At 40.2% G+C, this 18,377-nt stretch overlaps 1 protein-coding gene across 1 annotated transcript in view; it reads left to right on the top strand.

Moving 5' to 3' along the window:
* Nucleotides 1–7,900: 7,900 nt before the first annotated feature.
* The window catches only part of ALDH1L2 (aldehyde dehydrogenase 1 family member L2), a 29,483-nt gene continuing 19,006 nt past the window's right edge, over nt 7,901–18,377 (top strand). Inside the window, 4 exon segments of the mRNA XM_042050928.1 lie at nt 7,901–7,993; nt 7,996–8,073; nt 13,812–13,953; nt 16,203–16,437. Of these exon segments, the coding sequence (XP_041906862.1) occupies nt 7,916–7,993; nt 7,996–8,073; nt 13,812–13,953; nt 16,203–16,437 (533 nt within the window). The 5' untranslated portion in view covers nt 7,901–7,915.

The following is an 18,377-nucleotide window of genomic DNA, read 5'->3' as shown; positions in this document are numbered from 1 at the left end:
ATGGAGGCGGAGGGGGAGCATGGGCTCCGGGAGAGGAGGCGGGACAGCGCTGGCGCCGCTCCGGCGCCCCTCCCTGTCTCCCTGCCTCCCTGCTGCGCTCCCTCCGCCCGCCGCCACCGGGGGTCGGTGCCGGCCGGCGCTGCCACAGCTGGGGGGGAGCGCGGGGAGGCCCCGCGGGGCGGGAGGCGCTGCCCGGGTGCCCGCGGCGGGGCAGGGAGTTCGCTCCCTCCCCTCTTACCGCCGACCCCCGGCAGCTTGAGCCGGTCGTGCTGCTGAGGCAGGGCCTGCCTCGGGAGCTTTGGGATCTGTTCTGCTTTTTCCCTGGGGCTCGGCACCCCAGCCCCATCCCTCTGACACTGACTCCGCACCTCTGCCCGGCTGCTGGCAGGAGGGAAAGCTCTGCTGGCTAAAGCCGATATCGTGACAGCCCCCGCAGCCGCCCCAGCGCTTCCCCTTTCTGGTGCTGGAGGAAGGAAGCTGTGCGAGGAACTGTCCCAGCTCTGGGACGGTCTGGAGCTCAGGGAGAGCTACAATTAGCACCCGCTAATCATCCCGCTGTCATTTGTGGTCACAAGGGCCATGAGGTACTTACCTGCGTGCCACGGCTTTTCTTTATTTCCAGGGCCCTGGGGGGTGTAAGATCAGACTAAAAATAGAAGCATTTGGGATAGGGAGAGAAGTAGCTACTCAGGGCCATTAACAGTGACCACAGCAATTTCATTACCTCAGCAGAATCTGTAGCATCAGCAGAAAAGGAAATGGCTTTCAAAAGCAATATTGCCAGCATCAGCAATGGCAGTGGGAAAAGAGCAACAAAAATAGCAGTTCGGATGAGAGATGTATCAGTAAGCGCAGGACCGTCCATAAAGGCTAACTAGGTAATGCAACAGTTCTGAAAATAGCACCTGCTTTCTGATTGCTTTATGATTAAAAGGAAGCCATTCTTTGGAACCTATTGATTTTGAAGTTTCTAGGGATGAAAGATCTGGTTGGTTGAACGATCGCATTTATTGATGAGTTTTTCTGATTTAAAGTGCATTTTAAGAGGCCATTTTGGGAAAGAAGAGATCAAGTTGAGGTTTGTGTGAAATGACACCAACAATGTTTGGAATAAGTTGTTTGTTTGTTTTGTTGGGGGGGTTGTACAGGAGAGAACTCTGATTTGGAACATGTCAAATAATCGTGATGTGAATATGTCAGTACATCTCCTCTACTCATTGCCTCTTACGGAAACTGAAGATGTTCACATTGGGTTTTAATGGAACTAGAAGTTTAATTGTGCAGGACATTGACAGCTGGCATTGAACATAAGTGTCTCTAAGGAGATGATAAGTATCACACAAAATGAAAACACAACATGCTAGATTTTAAGGATTTCATTCTGTCTGTGCAGCTTTAATTGGACTCAGTATAGCTGCTATACATTTACTCAAAGCCAATGTATGTCTTCCAATTTTTAAAAATGAAATAAAAAAATAGAGGAGTTTTCTTTACAAACTATGTATGCTTTCTTTGAAACAAACACCATTTCTTTCAGCTGTGGAGGACTGCACATGAACAGAGGCTTTCAGACTGCATAAAAAGTAGTCACCAGGCCTTTTGCTCTCTGTCTCAGAAAAAGGTGTCCTTAAATTCTGCAGGATGATAAAAGGGAGAAACTTGCAGACCTGGCACTTGGTAGGGCCCTCACTTCCCACATCTAAACTGAATTTGTAAAGTAAATATTGCAGCGTTGTTTGTTGCAAGGTTGTGAGATCGTTAAAATTGGATGCAAGGTAATCCAACTGGGTGGTCTGTGCAATGGCTGCACCAAAGGGCACACTGTGATCCCCACAGCATAAGTGGTGTAGCCCTTATTTTAAACATGGAAAAAGAAAATTATTTTAAAAGAAAATGTATTGAAATATTACATTTTTCTAAAATGGAGCAGGAGGCTCCATAACTGAAAAGAAAATCACAATCATACTCAAGTAAGTATACCAGCTAAATTTATGCTGCCATTCATGGTCCACTTATTTAAATGACTGATGATTGGCTTTTCCTTTGGCTCCCTAGGTGGCAGTGTTTTGTTGCTCACACTGGAATTATTTAGGTCATTTGTAGATTCTGCTAGAATTTCTGTTTTCTTTGAAAATCTGATTTAGACTTTATCTTGAAGCTCACTGGCAGCAAGACTGGCTTGGATTTGATTGATAAGTTTGCTGGGCTGTCTTATCGTTGAATGGCTTTATGCTGTTTGCTCATGTGAATTTACTGACATTTTACAAACAATTTCTGTAAGCTGGGTGACACAGCTGCCATTTGTACCTTTTATGTGGTACAAACTCATAGGAATTGCTAAGATTGCTCAAACATCTGTTAGAATCTTCAGGCAATAGAGTAGTAAGAAAAGTCTTTAGACTTTGTTTAATAGACGGTGATTTCTAACCTGACCATTACTGAACACAGACATAGCTGATAAAACAATCATTTCTTTTGGTCAGGCCAAAATGACCATGAAATGAAATTTCCTGGTGGACTTTCACAGGAAATGAGTGAAATGTGAATACAGATATGTTCCAGCTGAAATTACTTGTTGCACTTGAGTACTAGAAAGGGTAGGTGAGAGAATGAAGTCCAAAATATAGCAGAATTAATATGGTACTATGACTGTTTTGTTTATGAAGTGGTTAGGTATCTGTGAATTCATAAATCAATGGGGGCTTTATTGCATGAGATACTAAAAATCCTTTTTCCTTTGAAATAATCCCAGTTGGAAATGTCATTTTACAATGGACAATACAGTTGCCTGGTATTTGAACAGTATTTTTCTGATAGCTGAAAGCATATTGGTAACTTTAACAATCCAAACAAAAGCCATTTTATTTTTTAAAAAAAGGGTGAAAAGCACCCAGAGCAGAAATTGCTTCTCGTGTACACAAGCAAAGCTCCACCAAGATTAACAGAGTGAGTAATTACTAGAATTGTAATTACTTACAGGAGAAAGAATTTGACTTGCTGTATGTGCAGAAACCCAACTATTCTATATGTTCTTGTCTGTGGAATGTTTGATGCTGAGCACTGAAATTTTTAAATAAAATAAAGATCTTGCTCAAAGTTTTTGTGGCAGAATTCCCAGAAAGGTTTTACCTTTGATCTGCTCTTTGCAGCTCTACTCCACAAAGACAGCAATAACTTTTACAGATGTAGTTTCTACTCTATCCTATGGAATCTGAGAGACTTCCATTTATCCATGTGAGTAAGGCATCTGTACATGATAGTTCTTGCCACTTGTTAAATTGGTGAAATAATCTCCTTTCCTCATCAAATATGTATACCTCCTTTTGATTAATCAGGAAAAATAAAATGTCACGTGTTAGGTTTTAAATGGTTAAAGTCTAGTTAAGACCCTCTGGGAAAAAAAGATTTAAAATAATACAAATTTTACATATAAATGTTGCAGAGATAACACACAAAGTAACTTTCCCGTAAAATCTTGCTTCAGCAAGTGGAAAAATGGGAAAAGTTTTTATTGTATAAAATTTTAGTTGAAACTTGTCATGCAATTAACATACTTAGTGAACAACCATACAAAGCCTTACTTTATTTTTTTAATTACTCTGTCTTTAAAACTGGGTGAACTCTAAAGTACTCCTGAGGAATTTGAGTCTGAACTATGACCAAATCTTTAATCATCGTGAAAAGCCCCATCAAGGCTGATTTCCAACAACAAAAAGCCTATGCAGAGCTAATTTAGTTTACTGAGTCCCAGGGCATGATTCTCAAAAGAAAGCAAATCCTGGAAGATTCCAAGAAGTTTCCAAGCACTTCAGTATGTGGACTCTGTGTGGAATACAGTCTTTCCTAATGATCTTGCCAAGTCTTGATGAGGTCTTCAAAGACACTGAGTAGCTTCTGCTTCACAGAAATCAACAGGGATTAAAAATATTCAGCTGCATTAGGTCTTACATTTGTTCTGTACATTTCTGCACATACAAACACGTTCTGCCCACATTTGGTATTGAACAAGCACATTTAACTCCTGAAGAGTTTTTGTAAACATATCCCCCTATCAGTTTTTGCCATTTACTGACAAACATCTCTTGAAAATTTGGTAACACAAAGGAAAATGCCCAAGCTGAAAAGCTTTCTATGGGTAGCTGCAGTTTTTTTCCCAAAGCTAAAATTTGGCATTAGGAAAAAGGATCAGAACTGGAAGGAAAAAAATCAAAAAAGAAAGCTTAATGTATAAAATGTGCTCCAAAAAAAGTAGCCACTGGTGCTAGGATTTTTTTCCCAGATGAACAAAAATTGATAATTTGCAAGGTACTTCTCTGACTGGGGTACAAAAATTAATGGGTAGTACTTTGTGTCATTTTTTCCAACAACATAAAGCCCAGAGGAATGCACTGTAACTGTTGCAATGTTTAACACTGATGTTGGAGTTTACTATGTCATACAAGACCTGTCTCAAAAAGGTCATTTTTTACCAAAAATACTAATTGTAACTATTTGCACTTGAAATTCTAAATAGACAATTTGTTAAGTGGTTGTTAAAACCCATTTGTATGAATTCATCACTCTGATGATAAGTGTGAAGCTGATGATATGTAGACACCATCCTTGTCTGTTTTAGCACACCTTTATTCCCGTTCATGTCTCTGCCTCCCTTATTGCTGTGAAATCTAAAGTAAAGCCCATGTCTTCCTTCCCAGCTCTTCTTTATAGCATAACTCTGATGACAACACACATCTTCTCTTGTGATTTTCCCTTTTGTCACCTAACATTTTAGTAGTCTGTAAAGTAAATGAAGGTCTATTATTGTCTCACTAGGTTAGGAATTATGTTTGGAGATGAAGGTGTGCCAACTAATTAGACCTTGGTGCTTTACGCTTGCATTGTTGTACTGTCTATGTTGTGTGTGTATAGGGAATAGAGCCACAAGTCATTACAAATTGCTTTTCCAGGAAAACAAGGTATATTGCCGTAAGCTTATATGTCAGTGGTTAAATGCCAAGTGTGTAGTGTTCTGGTTGGAGAGGATTTTGGATCATGAACCAAGATTTGAGGTTCTGTGAACTTCAGCAATGCTTTAATCCAGTTCCAAACCTTGCATTATAGGACCATTTTGATGCCAGCTGTTGTAATAGAAGTTGGTTGCACTCTATTGTATGGAATTTGTGCAACTTCCATCAAGTCATGGGATACGACACACACATTCATTCCTCCTAATGTCAGAGGTAGTGCTATTATTCTTTTAGTAAGGACAGTCAGTACTTCTTATTTGAGCAGATTGTGGGTTTGCTCAGCTGCAAACTGAGCCATGCATGAGCCTGTATAATCCTTGTATTGCTACTACATGACCTGTCAAACCATGCAGTTAATCTTGCTGAAGGAAACTGCCAATTCAAAAAGGAAAACAAGATACTAACAACAGGTATTTCAGAACAACAGCTCCTGTAGGAGTTAAGTGATGCATTTTAGCCCAACAAAACTATGAGTTTTAATGGTTTTATTGTACAATTTAAAAAGGGAGTATTTTAAAGAAACAGTTTTAGCAATGAAATGTGGTAGATTTTTTGTGAGATAATGGGAAGATATGAGGCTGCATAACCATGGAAGTAGCCAATAACAATACAGCATGTACCATTTTAAGAATAAGCCACAAAGCAGAATCTTTTAACATTCTTAATGAAAGTCTGGAATTACTGTACACCATTCTTTTTAAGCCCACAGTACCACAGATACTAGAGAAGGTACTACTTGTATAAACATATTATCCCACTTTGTTAATAGAATTTTTTGATGAATTTTACTTGTTTAGGTTTTAATACCTCAGAGCAAAGAAAGTCACTAACTCCCTTGGCCGATTATTCCATAATCTAATAAATCACCACACACTTCACATGACACCATCAGGAGAAGAATTTTCACTGAAGTGGCCAACTACCCCTGCAGCTTTTTCACCCCATAGAGAAGAAAGTATAGGAACTGACTAATGATTTTTCTTCGTTGAATTTTCTTTGCAAAACTGAAGTGCAGTGGTTTATTTTAATGACAAAGTTTTTGATATGATTTCTGTTGTTTCCACTCATAAGTGCCACCTACACTTATGGGACCGCCAAGAGCCTTGAATAAAGGGCAGGATATAGTTTTGCTACGCAGAACTGAATCAGGGAATGATTAATGGTATGAGAGTCATCATGCAAGCCCTTCTGTAACTTTACTCTGTGGGGGGACTGTGTTGTGCCAACCTGACTTTCTTTGGGACTGGCACAATTCACCTCTTGCAGCACCTCTCCTTCCTGTGCCCCCTGGACAGGGAGAGAACAGCAGTACTGCAGCAGTCCTTGTCCTTAAGGTACTTCTCAGCATTTGAAATACCCTGAGGAAGAGGGTGGGGGCCTGGGACTTCAAACCCTGGTGACTACTATTGCAGTTCTTTTGCAGGAAAGCATAAAAAAGTCTCACTGAGATATGGATGTTTGCATGTCTTAGGTAAGATTTTGTCTACTCTATTTTCAACTGTAGCAAGGTGACTGCAGGTCATCATTTTGGCTTAAGCATTGCCTCTGACCTCTCTGACATAGTTCACAACTTATCTATAAGAAAAATTTTTCCGTTTTTGTCTTTGTTTTCTTGACAGGAACATCATGTATTTCAGTTTATTACCCACCCCACGTTCTTTAAGTGTTGCTGGGGCTTAAACCTGACTTAATTTGCAATGATGCTTATATTACTGCCATGCTGTCTATTCTTGCTTTTGCTATTCCTGTCCCTTTTGGGGTCATTTTCACTTGCTTTCTGGTCTTTTTAGCACCTTGATTTTGTATTTCCAGGATCTTCTCCATACCTCTAATATGAAGATTTTGTTGTAGCTTCTGAATAATATTGAAGTTGAAGCATTTTTATGAATAGAACTCAAGAGGTAGATTTTTAAAAAAATCATTACATAGATTGAGCTGCTTTAAAAATACTTGGCAATGTGGTGGTGATACGGATTTCCAGAAAGTCATTAATGTTCTTTAACTGCATTGCTGCCATGAAATAAACTAAAATTAATGCTGATAATCTACGTGATCTTTGACTGCCACAACAGATTCAAGGGAACGTCTTGCCAACAACCTCAGTGAAGAGGGCAAAGGTGAAGGTGAGAGGCTCTGTCCCCTCAAGCTGTAAATGGCCAGGGCGCTGCTGGGGACACTGCACACATCTCAGACCGCAAAGTGCCACCTGGGTGGCCGTGACTACATGAAAGACGAGGATGATGAGGGGTCTGGAGCATTTCTCTTACAAGAACTGTTTAGTCTAAAGAAGGCTGAGAGGGGAACTAATTAATGCATACAAATATCTCAAAAACGGGTGCCTAGAGGGTGGTGCTGGCCTCTTTTCAGTTGTGCCCAGCAACGAGGAGCAATGGCCAGAAACTAAAACACAAGAAGTTTCACCTCAACATGAGGAAGAACTTCTGTACATTGAGGGTGGCAAAGCAGTGGAACAGGCTGCCCAGGGAGTCTCTCTCTGTGGAGACATTCAAAATTCACCTAGACGCATTCTTGTGTGATCTGCTCTGGGTGACCCTGCACTGGCAGGGGGGCTGGATTGGATGATCTCCAGAGGACCCTTCTAAACCTAACAATTCGGTGATTCTGTGACTCCCGTGCTCGCGGACCGGGAGCCCGTCACGCCACTCTTTCGTCCCTGCCCTCGGGCCCCGCGGCAGCAGCGGGAGGGCTCAGCCACCACGGCAGGGAGCGGGGGGCAGCGGCGCTCGCTTGGCTCCCCGCCCCTTCCCTTCCCTCGCCTCCCTCCGAGCCCGCTCGGCCCCGCGACCCCCGCCATTCCCCGGCGCCAAGGGGGCGGCGGGCGCGGCAGGTGCGGGGCCGCCCCGCTCCCCCCGGTGGCCGCGGGCCCGGGCGGGGTTGCGCCGCCGCGGATGCAGGCGCTGGTCCGGTGCCAGCGGCGTCGGCGCGGGTTGCATCAGACGAGGCGTGCTCCGCCGCGGCCGCGGAACCGGCTCGGTGTTGGCCGGGCGGCCGCAAGATGCTGCGGACAGCCCCCCGGCTGCTGCGGACCATCTGCACCACGGCCGCGGTGAGTAGCGCGGGGCCGGCGGCCGCGGACCCGGGTCCCCCCGTGCTGTGCCGTGCCGAGCCCGGGAGCGAACCGGTCGGGGGGCGACCAGGGGCCGAGCGAGGAGGGGGATGGCGGGAGCGGGTATTTTCCAGGATGTGATGAGTATTGTCTCTGCCGAGGATATTGTCAAGAGCGTACAGGCACGGGAGGGTCGGGAAAGGGCTCGGTGTGGGTGCAGAGGCTGCATCTTGCCCGGCTGTTCGGCAAGCGGGATCGCAGCCATCATCTTGGCGCTGCATCTTGCAGGGATGTGCCTGGAAACTGCAGGGAACAGGCATCAGCGTTGCTGTGATAGTGCCCCGTAATCGTGTGTCAAGAACAATGTGATGCAGCCCTTCGCTGCCTCCGTCATGCTGGATTTGCCCTGCGAGAAGCTGAAGGCTGTCTTCTCAGTTAGAAGGGACCATGTTCGTTTCCAGTGCCAGAGAGAATCCCCCCGCTCCGGCCTGTTTCGTTTGTGACCTTCTTATCGCTGGTTCATAGCTCTGGGATGGTGGGCTGCTCAGGGTTGAAGTTGATGGCCTAAATTCCTTTGCACCCCGTGGTTTAGTGTTTTACAGCTCTGCGCATTTGTTTCAAGCCATTTTCTTTATGTCTTGTTACATATATAGACTGCAGAACTCCTTCAAGTAACCGCTCCCTGAAAGCCTTGTCCAGTCCAAACTGACCAGATGTGTTGGTTTGGCAAGCTGAATGAGGCTGGGGGGTTTTTTTCTTTCCTAGGGATTGTTCATTGGTTCATGTTTGGCTACTTAGTTTCGTGTGAGGACAGCAATCCTCCGAGGGTATCTGCATGGAAGGCGTTAGAATAAGGAGCTTTAACAGAAGCTTTTCGGAAATGCAACCAGCAGTGCCAAAAAAAAATGCGAGTGAATGAACGGTGGGAACACATTGCCCTGGGTGTGTATGTAGATGGGGGCGGGGCTCTACTATAGGTTTCTATTTGCAGGCACTGGAATTTAGCACATGTAGGGGGATCTCAACAGAAATAAAGTTGCAGTACTGCTTTTCAAAAGAGGCATCTTTCTATGATAATTTAAAAGAGATGTAACATTCAAGTATTTTTAGCTTCACTAAATTCTTATGCAAACTAAGTAAAATATTGTAATATTTTTGATATAACCTTTGTAAGCCAAGTAGCAGTTACTAAATCTTGATTTTTAGGAATTTTAAGTAGAAACTTATAACCAATTGAAGGTTAGATGCACATACAAAAGAGGCAGTAACAGAAAATTATTTTTACCCAAGAAATAAATATTCTCCTGTGGAGAGATTATGTCACTTTAGGCTCTTCTTAGGGAAGAAAATGTAGGTGTTGGACTTATCTGCCATTTCTAGGAACTAGAACCTGACAAGACAGTTACCAGCATTTTCCAGGCTGCTATATATTCAGCGTCTAATTCTACTTATTAGTTTTATTTTTGGTTAAGTGCTTTGGAGGAAAGAAAGAATTAGAATGGAATCAAACATTAAAATACTGCATAACTTTTAATGAACCATTGTAAAATAAATTCCAATACGGTATCAACAGATTGTATGGACAGAATATTAAATATAGAAGTTAAAATTAAATCTGTCCTTTTGTATTGAGGTGGTGAAACACATGTGAACTTTCAGATGCTTTGAGCATTCAAGATAAGGCTGCTTGTACAAACACTCCTCGGATTTTATGCTTCTACCTTTATCTTATTTTCTTCATTCAAATCATGAGTACTTGAGTCAAGAAAACATAATCACTGTTATCTGTATTCTGTTATAAACAAAATAGAAGGTTAAAGAAGAAATTAAAAGTTCAGACAGTGAAAACAACAGAGTTACAGCAGAGTGAAAACTAACTTTCTAAAGTCTTGTATTTTGGTGGCAATGTCATAATACCTATGTTATTCTATGATTAACCATAAAAGAAAGGCCAGATCTCCCTAAACCACCTGAACTGCATTGTTTACTATAACTAGGAATTGGGTAATCTTACCAAAGTGCAGCCAAAGATCCACTCTGATGCTACATGACCATTAACCTTCACATGCGATGCTCATGCATGCTACGCGTTCATAGTCAGCCAGACAACTGCAAAAGAAATCTAATATACTCTCTTAACATCACTGTCAGAAGCAATAAAGTTTAATCTCTGTGTATGTTAGTGATAATGATGGAGTATCCATTTAGCACATTATTCAAAACCAAGATTGTTTTGGTGTTCTTTAACAGAATTCCTTTCTAAAGTTTTGTGATGAATGCTAGTGATGGCACACTGTCCAAAATGTGCCATTTCTGTAAGACAGAAAACACCAAACTGTTTTTCTTTTCTGTGTCATCTTATAGAACTTTCCATTTTAATTGGGTGTTATGTCCACATTAAATTCTTCTACGGGAATTTCCCACTTCCACAGGTTTAACTCACCTTAGATAAAAATGTGTAAGGAGATTTTTCAAAAGACTATATGAATGGCTATAAGATCTCATGCAGTTCTTCAACTGTAATTTTTCAAATAAAACAAAAAATGAAGGACTGAGCTTATGGTCTGATCATGCAAGCCTTTCCACACAGATTTCTTTCTTCTTTTTTTACTCAGTAGAAATCCTGTGCATGGCTGACTTGTGGGTTTGTCTCCTGCTTTCTACTGATGGTAGTGTATGGTAATGCATGACCACTCTAATCCAGATGTCATGCAGTACTTATGTACCATTCACTGGAAAGATATACTCAAGAATCACTGGTCACAGCACCATTGCCAGATCCATCTTGCAATTGAAACCAGTCCCCATTTGAGTTACTTTCTGTAAGTGTGAGACAGCAGAGCTGATTTACTGCCAGACTGATGTTTTTGTGCACTACAGACTTACCCACTCTGCAATCTTCTCAGTCTTGCCAGTTTTGGTTTGGGTTTGGTGGGGTTTTTTTATCTGTTGTTCATTTGCGGACTGTGATCTCTTTGCTTGTCACCATTTGTGGATTCAGTTCCACAACTAGCACAAATTAAACGTGTAGCTTTACTGAAAGTATGTTGATTTATAGCGATTCATGATTAGGAACTGGAACTGATGTGCCATTCCATGTGATATGAGAATCAGATTTATTCACTGGGAAACATGAACTGAAAGTTTAGGAATAGAGGATCCATATGTTATTAAGACTTTGTGAATAAACTCTTTGTGAAAAAATAACTCTTAAAGTGGTGATACATTTGGACTTAAAATTACAAGAACATTGTCCAAGTATCAGAGAAGCAGGAGAGTACAGCAGTGGTTACTTTAAAAATACTTTGAAAAGGAGGTCAGGTAGATTTATAAAAGCAATCATATGACATGATTGTTTGTGACAGCAGAGGAGAAGATTTATTAGCTAAGAAGATCCCTTCCAGTCTTGTGTTCTTACTGAGAGATGTCAGCAGAAGGACAGAAGTAGAATAAGTAATTCTCATCTGGACTATTTCTAATGTTCATTCAATATACTAATTGGGCTACCACTGTAAATTAGCATAGTACAGAAATCAGAGGATTTCATACCATGCCAAACATCTTCAGTGATCCAGCAGGTTAATCTTTCTCCAATTTGCCTGCTATAGTTAAAATACTTGGGAAAATCTAATAATTGTTTTTTGTAATGCAGAAACGTTTCTTCTGTAAAGGTAAAGACATCCATCATAAAGCATTGTTAATGAGCACTATCTGCATCTGTTTGGCCTTGCTGGATAAGGCTTGCAAGGATAAGTTGTGCTCATGGTAACTCAGAATGAGGTCTTGTGTTTATTAAGATCAAAATAGTGGACTGATTTTGGTATAGCTGCCAGCTGTGCATTGTTGGTTATCATCATCAGTCTCACAGACGCTTTTTACCAGCCAATTATAACAGTCTGATTTTGCAAGGAGTTATGTCCACTTTTGTATCTTACTGCTTGTTTCTACTGCAGTGGCACTAGCGCTGAGTAATGCTGCAATACAGGACAGTTTTACTATGGAGTTTCATTGTGAGGGAAAATATTGTCTCTGGTACAAACAGTTATTTTCTATTGTTTCATATAAAAAATAAAAAGCAAGCTTCAATATTCCTGTAATGGAACCTACCAATTCATCACTCCCTTTTCTAAAGCCAGCTGTACAACAAAAATGTAATTTGAAACCAGTAAAATACATCCATAATATGTCAGCTGTGAAATGAATTGCAGTGGATTGTGGTTTTGAGTAACCTGTTTTTCAGGACATTTCTCTTTGTCTTATGATCTGATGGGCAGTGCAGACCATTTGTTATCCAATCAGTAACCCACTCAGTCAAAGTATCCTCATGTCCCAGCACCCTAAGAAAGGGGAGGGAGGAGATAAACATACTAGTGCCAACTTAGAAGCAAAACAAATGTCAGTGGTGAAGACATTCATACAGTGCTTTAATTCCTCCAATGGGTCATAAGGAAAAAATGGAAGTCAAAGTCCAGTTGTGAGAAATGAAGTTAAGAATAAAGGTGAGGACTACATGGATTTATTTCCTACCTTTCATTCAGGCCTCCTAAGAGGAGGGATCTATATGGTTTGAGTCTAGCAATAGTTTGTACCAGATTCAGCTTTGAGGAGGATAAATTTTCTGTTTATTCTGTGAGGACTTTTCCTTTTTAACCAGGTCTGATACTCCATTTGTTTTTCAAAAATTTCCAGTTTTCATTTTCCAAAAGCTGACTAAAAGTGCAAAGACAATGCATATAGAGACAGTTCCACCCTTCTGCCATATTTCCATGCTCATTCCTGCTCCCTCCTGAACCTATGTTAAGACTCATGGCAGTTCTATAAAGTAGACCAGTGAATAGATCCAGTTAAGGATAAGCCACATTCTTTCATGTCAGTGCCTGCTTGCTTCAGTACCCTAATCCAGTTCTTGCAGCTACAGGAGTACCAGTTTTGGGAAAATGAGGTATTAGAGGTGAGGGACTGGAGGTAGGGTAGGGGAGGAGCACAGCTGTCACATAAATCTAAAAGGACTCTGAGGGAAAAAGTAATTTTCTCAGGATGCAATTACTTGAAAAACATAGCAGTATCTGATATTCTAATATCATCATAGTGTTGTGATTCTAACTATCATAAATTAAAAAAAAAATGGAGGTGGTCACTTGCACCTGCTCAGAAGCTTAAATCGCATGTCCAGTGTACTGGGATACAAATGCAGCAGGCAGTGGAAGTTCATCAAGGGAATCTCACTTTTAGTGCCTTTATTTGCTTGTAGGAGGGTCAAATGGATGATCATCACCTTTAGCTTTGCAGGAACAATGCAAGTTTGTCTTCTTTAGTCTGTACATGTTAACCACAAATAATATACCACTGTTTAATTATAGGGATTTAGAGGGCATGTTCCAGGCATATAAACCATGCCTAGAAAAAGTGGTTTGTGTATGTTTCGAAAAATGCATTTGCATTTCTGACTATGGATCAGACCATGGATCCTCTTATAAGAAGCAATGGGTCTGTCTAATGAAAATTATAAAAAAGCACAGTATCAGATGATACTTTTGTGTGAAGTATAGTCTCTCTGAATTGTATGTTGCTTGTCATTAATTTAAAAAAAAATTCTTTCAAAGGTGATTAGGTTAGAAAAGACTATTCCATTTTAAATCAAACTGAACATTGATAAAGAAAGAGCAAGAGAGAAATGTAAGTAACAACATATTTTCTTTGCATCCTAGAACATGCTTTGTTTTAATTCTTTTTACCAGGCTTATCAACAGAAGCTAAAGCTAGCCCTTATAGGTCAAAGTATTTTTGGACAAGAAGTTTATAACAAGCTGAGAAAAGAGGGACATAAAGTTGTGGGCGTCTTCACTGTGCCTGACAAGAATGGACAAGCTGATCCTTTGGGTAAGTGTAACCTTAACCCGAATGTTAAAATTGCAGATGTACATAACAAACTTGCCTTTCCATATGAAGGTTCTATCTATATGGGAATGACTTGCATATATTGCCTTTGTTACTCTAAACCCAGTACAAGAACTATGCCTTAACAAACACTGGTCCCAGACACAGTTTAACCCTGTCAGTTTGTCAGTTCTTTAAAAAACAACCTCAGAAGTTGTTTCTAACCATGCAGAGCTATACATTAAGATATTGGAAAAACAAAATTAATCTGGATACTTTATTTGAATGTTCATCCTGAACTAGATCTGTATCTTAAAGCAAATAGCTGCTGAGCCTGTATTCCAGTGCAAATGTCTGTCACCTTCTTCACTGTGCTGGCTGGGACTCAAGACATGGAGCCAAGAGAGTTTATCCCTGGCTCTCTGCCGTTTTTGACAAGCTGGCATGTGGCAGTGTACCTGCAGAGCCTATTTCTCTTCCACTTGGACTATGAAAAACACATTCAAAAAGTTGGAGGAGGCTTTGCTCTCCCTTTTTCCAGTGTCGAGCTGCGTAAGGATTTTCTAGGCTTCCTAAAGAAAGAAGTTTTGCTTATACAGAATTTTACTCATTGTATTCAGGACCCAGCATGACAAAGAAGATAATTTGAAACCATCTGAATTGTCACTTTTCTTTGTTTTTTCTTTCAGTGACACAAAGACAGTGAGTTAATATGATTAGCAAATAGAGGTGCCAGAATGGAATGTTCTTTCATGGATAATCTGAAATCAAAACTACATTCCATGAGCTGTCTCAAGTCTCTTTTGGTTTTGGTTTTTGGGGTTTTTTTTTTGGTCTGGTCCTGACATGTTTTTACAGAACTCTCATAAGGGAAGAATCAAACATAAATTTTGCTTACCGGTGCTATGGTGCTCACAGACTAGCATGTAATTCTCAACTCTATCTCCTTAAAAGATTTAATCACACTTTGGAAGAATTAGAGGAGGCAACTATTAGCTTAGAAAATGGAAATTTGACTATCCAAGTCTGGTTGGATTACACTATATAAAAATTTTATATGTAATGTAGCATAACTTGTTTACATTATATGAATTATTCTTGTACAGTTATTATGCTAACTAATGCAACAAAGTAAATCTTCCAATCTTTCAATCGTATATTTATTTTAACTAAAACTACAGGATTAGTTTAGTCTAATCTCTCCTGATTGGAGGAAAAAAAAAAGGTAATTAAATTGCTAGATAATTTCTTTTTACTTCCAGATGACTCAAAAGCTTAAGTCTCAAATGAATGTGTTCTAAAGTTTCTGTACCCTCAGACAGCTACAGTCTTTGTTGCTAAAACTAACTTCAGTACACACTAACTTCTATGGAATGACATTTATTTTAGTATTTACTTAAGACCTAAGTCAGCAGGCTAAAGATGCTTCAGGTCAAGCTCAAGATTCAATTTCATAAAAGAATAAGAGAAAGTAAAGTATAAATACATGTTTAGAAATACAAATTAAATTAGAAACAGAAATTAAATTAGGTGAATTTTCCATACCTCTTCTTGTTTTCCTTTTTTTCCCGCTACACTTAAAACTCAAAGATATAAAATTTGACTTTACTAGCCCGTTCTGTGGTAAGTTATTAAGTGGTTGTGCAATGGAATTTATCAACCATCTTAAGATTCTCCCTGCAATTACTGCATTTTTTTCTCACCTCTGAGCCTAGTTTTGGGTGTTTCACAGATAAATGAAAGCATACCCAGAAGGTGTCAGTAAACAGAATTTTGAAGAAATTACTGATGTCCGCTAGCATCTGTGATTATTTGCACCACGTGACAAAATGCTGCTGACATAAGTGAATCTTAGATTTACATAGTCATATTCACATAAAGATTGCTGAAGTAGAAAACTGAGTTCTGCTAAACCAAACCAGTTCCAGGCAAATGTAATGAGTGGACAAGAAATGAGATATCACTGTCCAGTAGTCAATAACATTCATCATTCTTTTCTGCTTTCGTTGGTGCTTACTAGCCAAGTCATAGGAGTGAACTGAAAGTTGAGATTGACATAAGATGTAGGAATGAGAATCAAAGAGGTAATGAATAAAATATATCCAAGCACAAAGGTTTTTTAACAGCATACAGAAGGGCCCTCTGTAGTCATACACTTCATGATCTGCTTGAGTTGTCATGCAATATGCCTCTGAACTCAGTTTGCATTTTTAACACAAAATGAAAAAAATAATACTGTTCTTGCCCCTCAGCACTGGCAGCAGAGAAGGACGGCACTCCTGTTTTTAAGTTCCCCAGATGGAGAGCTAAAGGCAAGCCTATCCAGGAAGTAGTTGCAGCCTACAAATCAGTTGGAGCAGAGCTAAATGTCCTTCCATTCTGTACACAGTTTATCCCCATGGATGTTATTGACTGTCCAAAACATGGCTCTATTATTTACCATCCATCCATCCTACCACGCCACCGAGGAGCTTCTGCAATCAACTGGTGAGTTCTGTGCATCAAAATAATGTGTTTGTCATGTTAGGATGTTGGTCTGCACCCATTACTCTTGTAAGTGCTGGCACAGCTCTGTTGACTTGCAACTCTCTGAAGGAGCTTCTCTGGAGCAGCTGACTATTTGGCACATGAACTGCACCTCATACCTAGGATTCATTATTATTTCCAATGTGAGTTCAGCTGTTACTCTGGGAAGATCAGTGGTGTACATTCATATATTTTACTCACATGCACAGATCAACAATCTGGAGTTTCCATAAGCAGGACACTGTCCTTGTGGCTCATCCCCACAAACACTAGATAACTATCACAGTAGGGTTTGATACAAAGCCTAAGATTTCACAGAGTGGAAGGGAGAAGAGAGAAGAGAACCCACAAGAATAAAACCCTATCTCACTGTCCTCCAGAGCAATGCACAAGGTAGGTTCAAATCATTACCCTGAAAGAACTACACTGCAATAATGACCATGATAGATTCAAATCTGGCATTCTTGTGACAACAGAAATGACATTAGTACTGGGTCTAAGTTCAATAAGAAATTGTCTAAATATGAAGAAACAATTTTAAAAGAATCTTACAGGCAGCATGGTGATTATCTGAACCCACAGTGTTGTGGATTCAAGGTAAAATTTTGTTTTGTTAATTTTAATCCTTCCTGTTAAAGGTACTAAGCTGAAATACTTAAACAGAGGTGTTAAGGAAACTACTAGAGAGGTAAGGAAATCCTTCCAAAAGTGTCAGTTGTGTCCAAGTGTGTAAAGTAAAATAGCATAAAGTCAGTGGAAAATGAGAGTGAGACAGTCCAGCAAAGAAACAAAGAACCAACTTTTTAAGGCACAAAATTTAATAACAACAATTCCTCCAAATATGTTAAAGGTGTGAGGTATGTAAGTGCTAGAGGTGTTTGATTTAACAAAGGTATTTATCAAAGAGAATATCACAGTAGGAAATCTGTATTGGTATTCAGGATGGAGGAGCTTAAGATGTTACTATCCTACAGTCCTTCTTTGTGCAGAATAAGTGAAAACAATTCTCTTGAGCTGAACTGTGAGTAAAAGAGATGTTAGGTAAACTGATGAATGAGTAAGAATCTTTGTCAGGACCAGGGGACTTAAGCAAATTTGAAGTTACAGATTTGACACAACCTGCAACATTTCTGTTTGTTAAGATTATGTTGATGCAAGTGACTGGGAAATAGCAAAAGCAATACCAGTTTTAAAAAGGCTGAAAGAGAAAGCCAGGAAACTTTATATCAATGACTCTGATTTGAATTTGTCATAAAGAATACACTTTCTGTGCAAACGGGTAAATGTGATAATGTGAGAATTAGAAAATGAGAGGTCAAATTCAAAGTTAAAAAGCATAACACAATGCACACAAGGGGCAAACCCTCCTGACTATATGTAAGCAGTATTAAAGTCAATTGTTTTTACTCAGAAAAGACACCATGGAAGGATCCATTCACTTAAGAGTTGGACTCGATGATCCTTGTGGGTCCCTTCCACCTCAGAATATTCTGTGATTCTGTGATCTTAAACACTGTCTGCATCTCAACTGGAACATGGTCTAGATAAGTTCAGGGAAGGCTAAGATAGGACAAGGGTATAGGACAGCTTTCACATGACTGGAGACAAATGATGTAGTCTTCAGATTGGAAAAGAGGTCATTGGGAAGGACATATGCTAGCTGTGTGTTGAGCCATGAAAGACACGGAAAGGTGAATAAGGAATGATTGCTCATTCTAAACAAAAGTCAGGGGAAAGCCAGCAAAGAGATCAGGTAGTAGGATTTTACCAAATAAAGGAGGTACTTTTACTCCATGCAGTATGTTATTAAATTGTGGGACCTCATGTCTAGAGAGCTCTAAAAGGGTGCTTTCATGGATAAGAAGCTCATAAAGATGTATTTCACAGGAAGGTGTAGATAC

This window comes from Corvus kubaryi, unplaced genomic scaffold (assembly GCF_017639235.1).
Source record: "Corvus kubaryi isolate FWS band 111438036 unplaced genomic scaffold, C.kubaryi_AGA036_p1.0 74, whole genome shotgun sequence".
Taxonomy (NCBI): domain Eukaryota; kingdom Metazoa; phylum Chordata; class Aves; order Passeriformes; family Corvidae; genus Corvus; species Corvus kubaryi.
The sequence above is the reverse complement of the archived record's forward strand: the minus strand, read 5'-3'. Positions and strand labels throughout refer to the sequence as shown.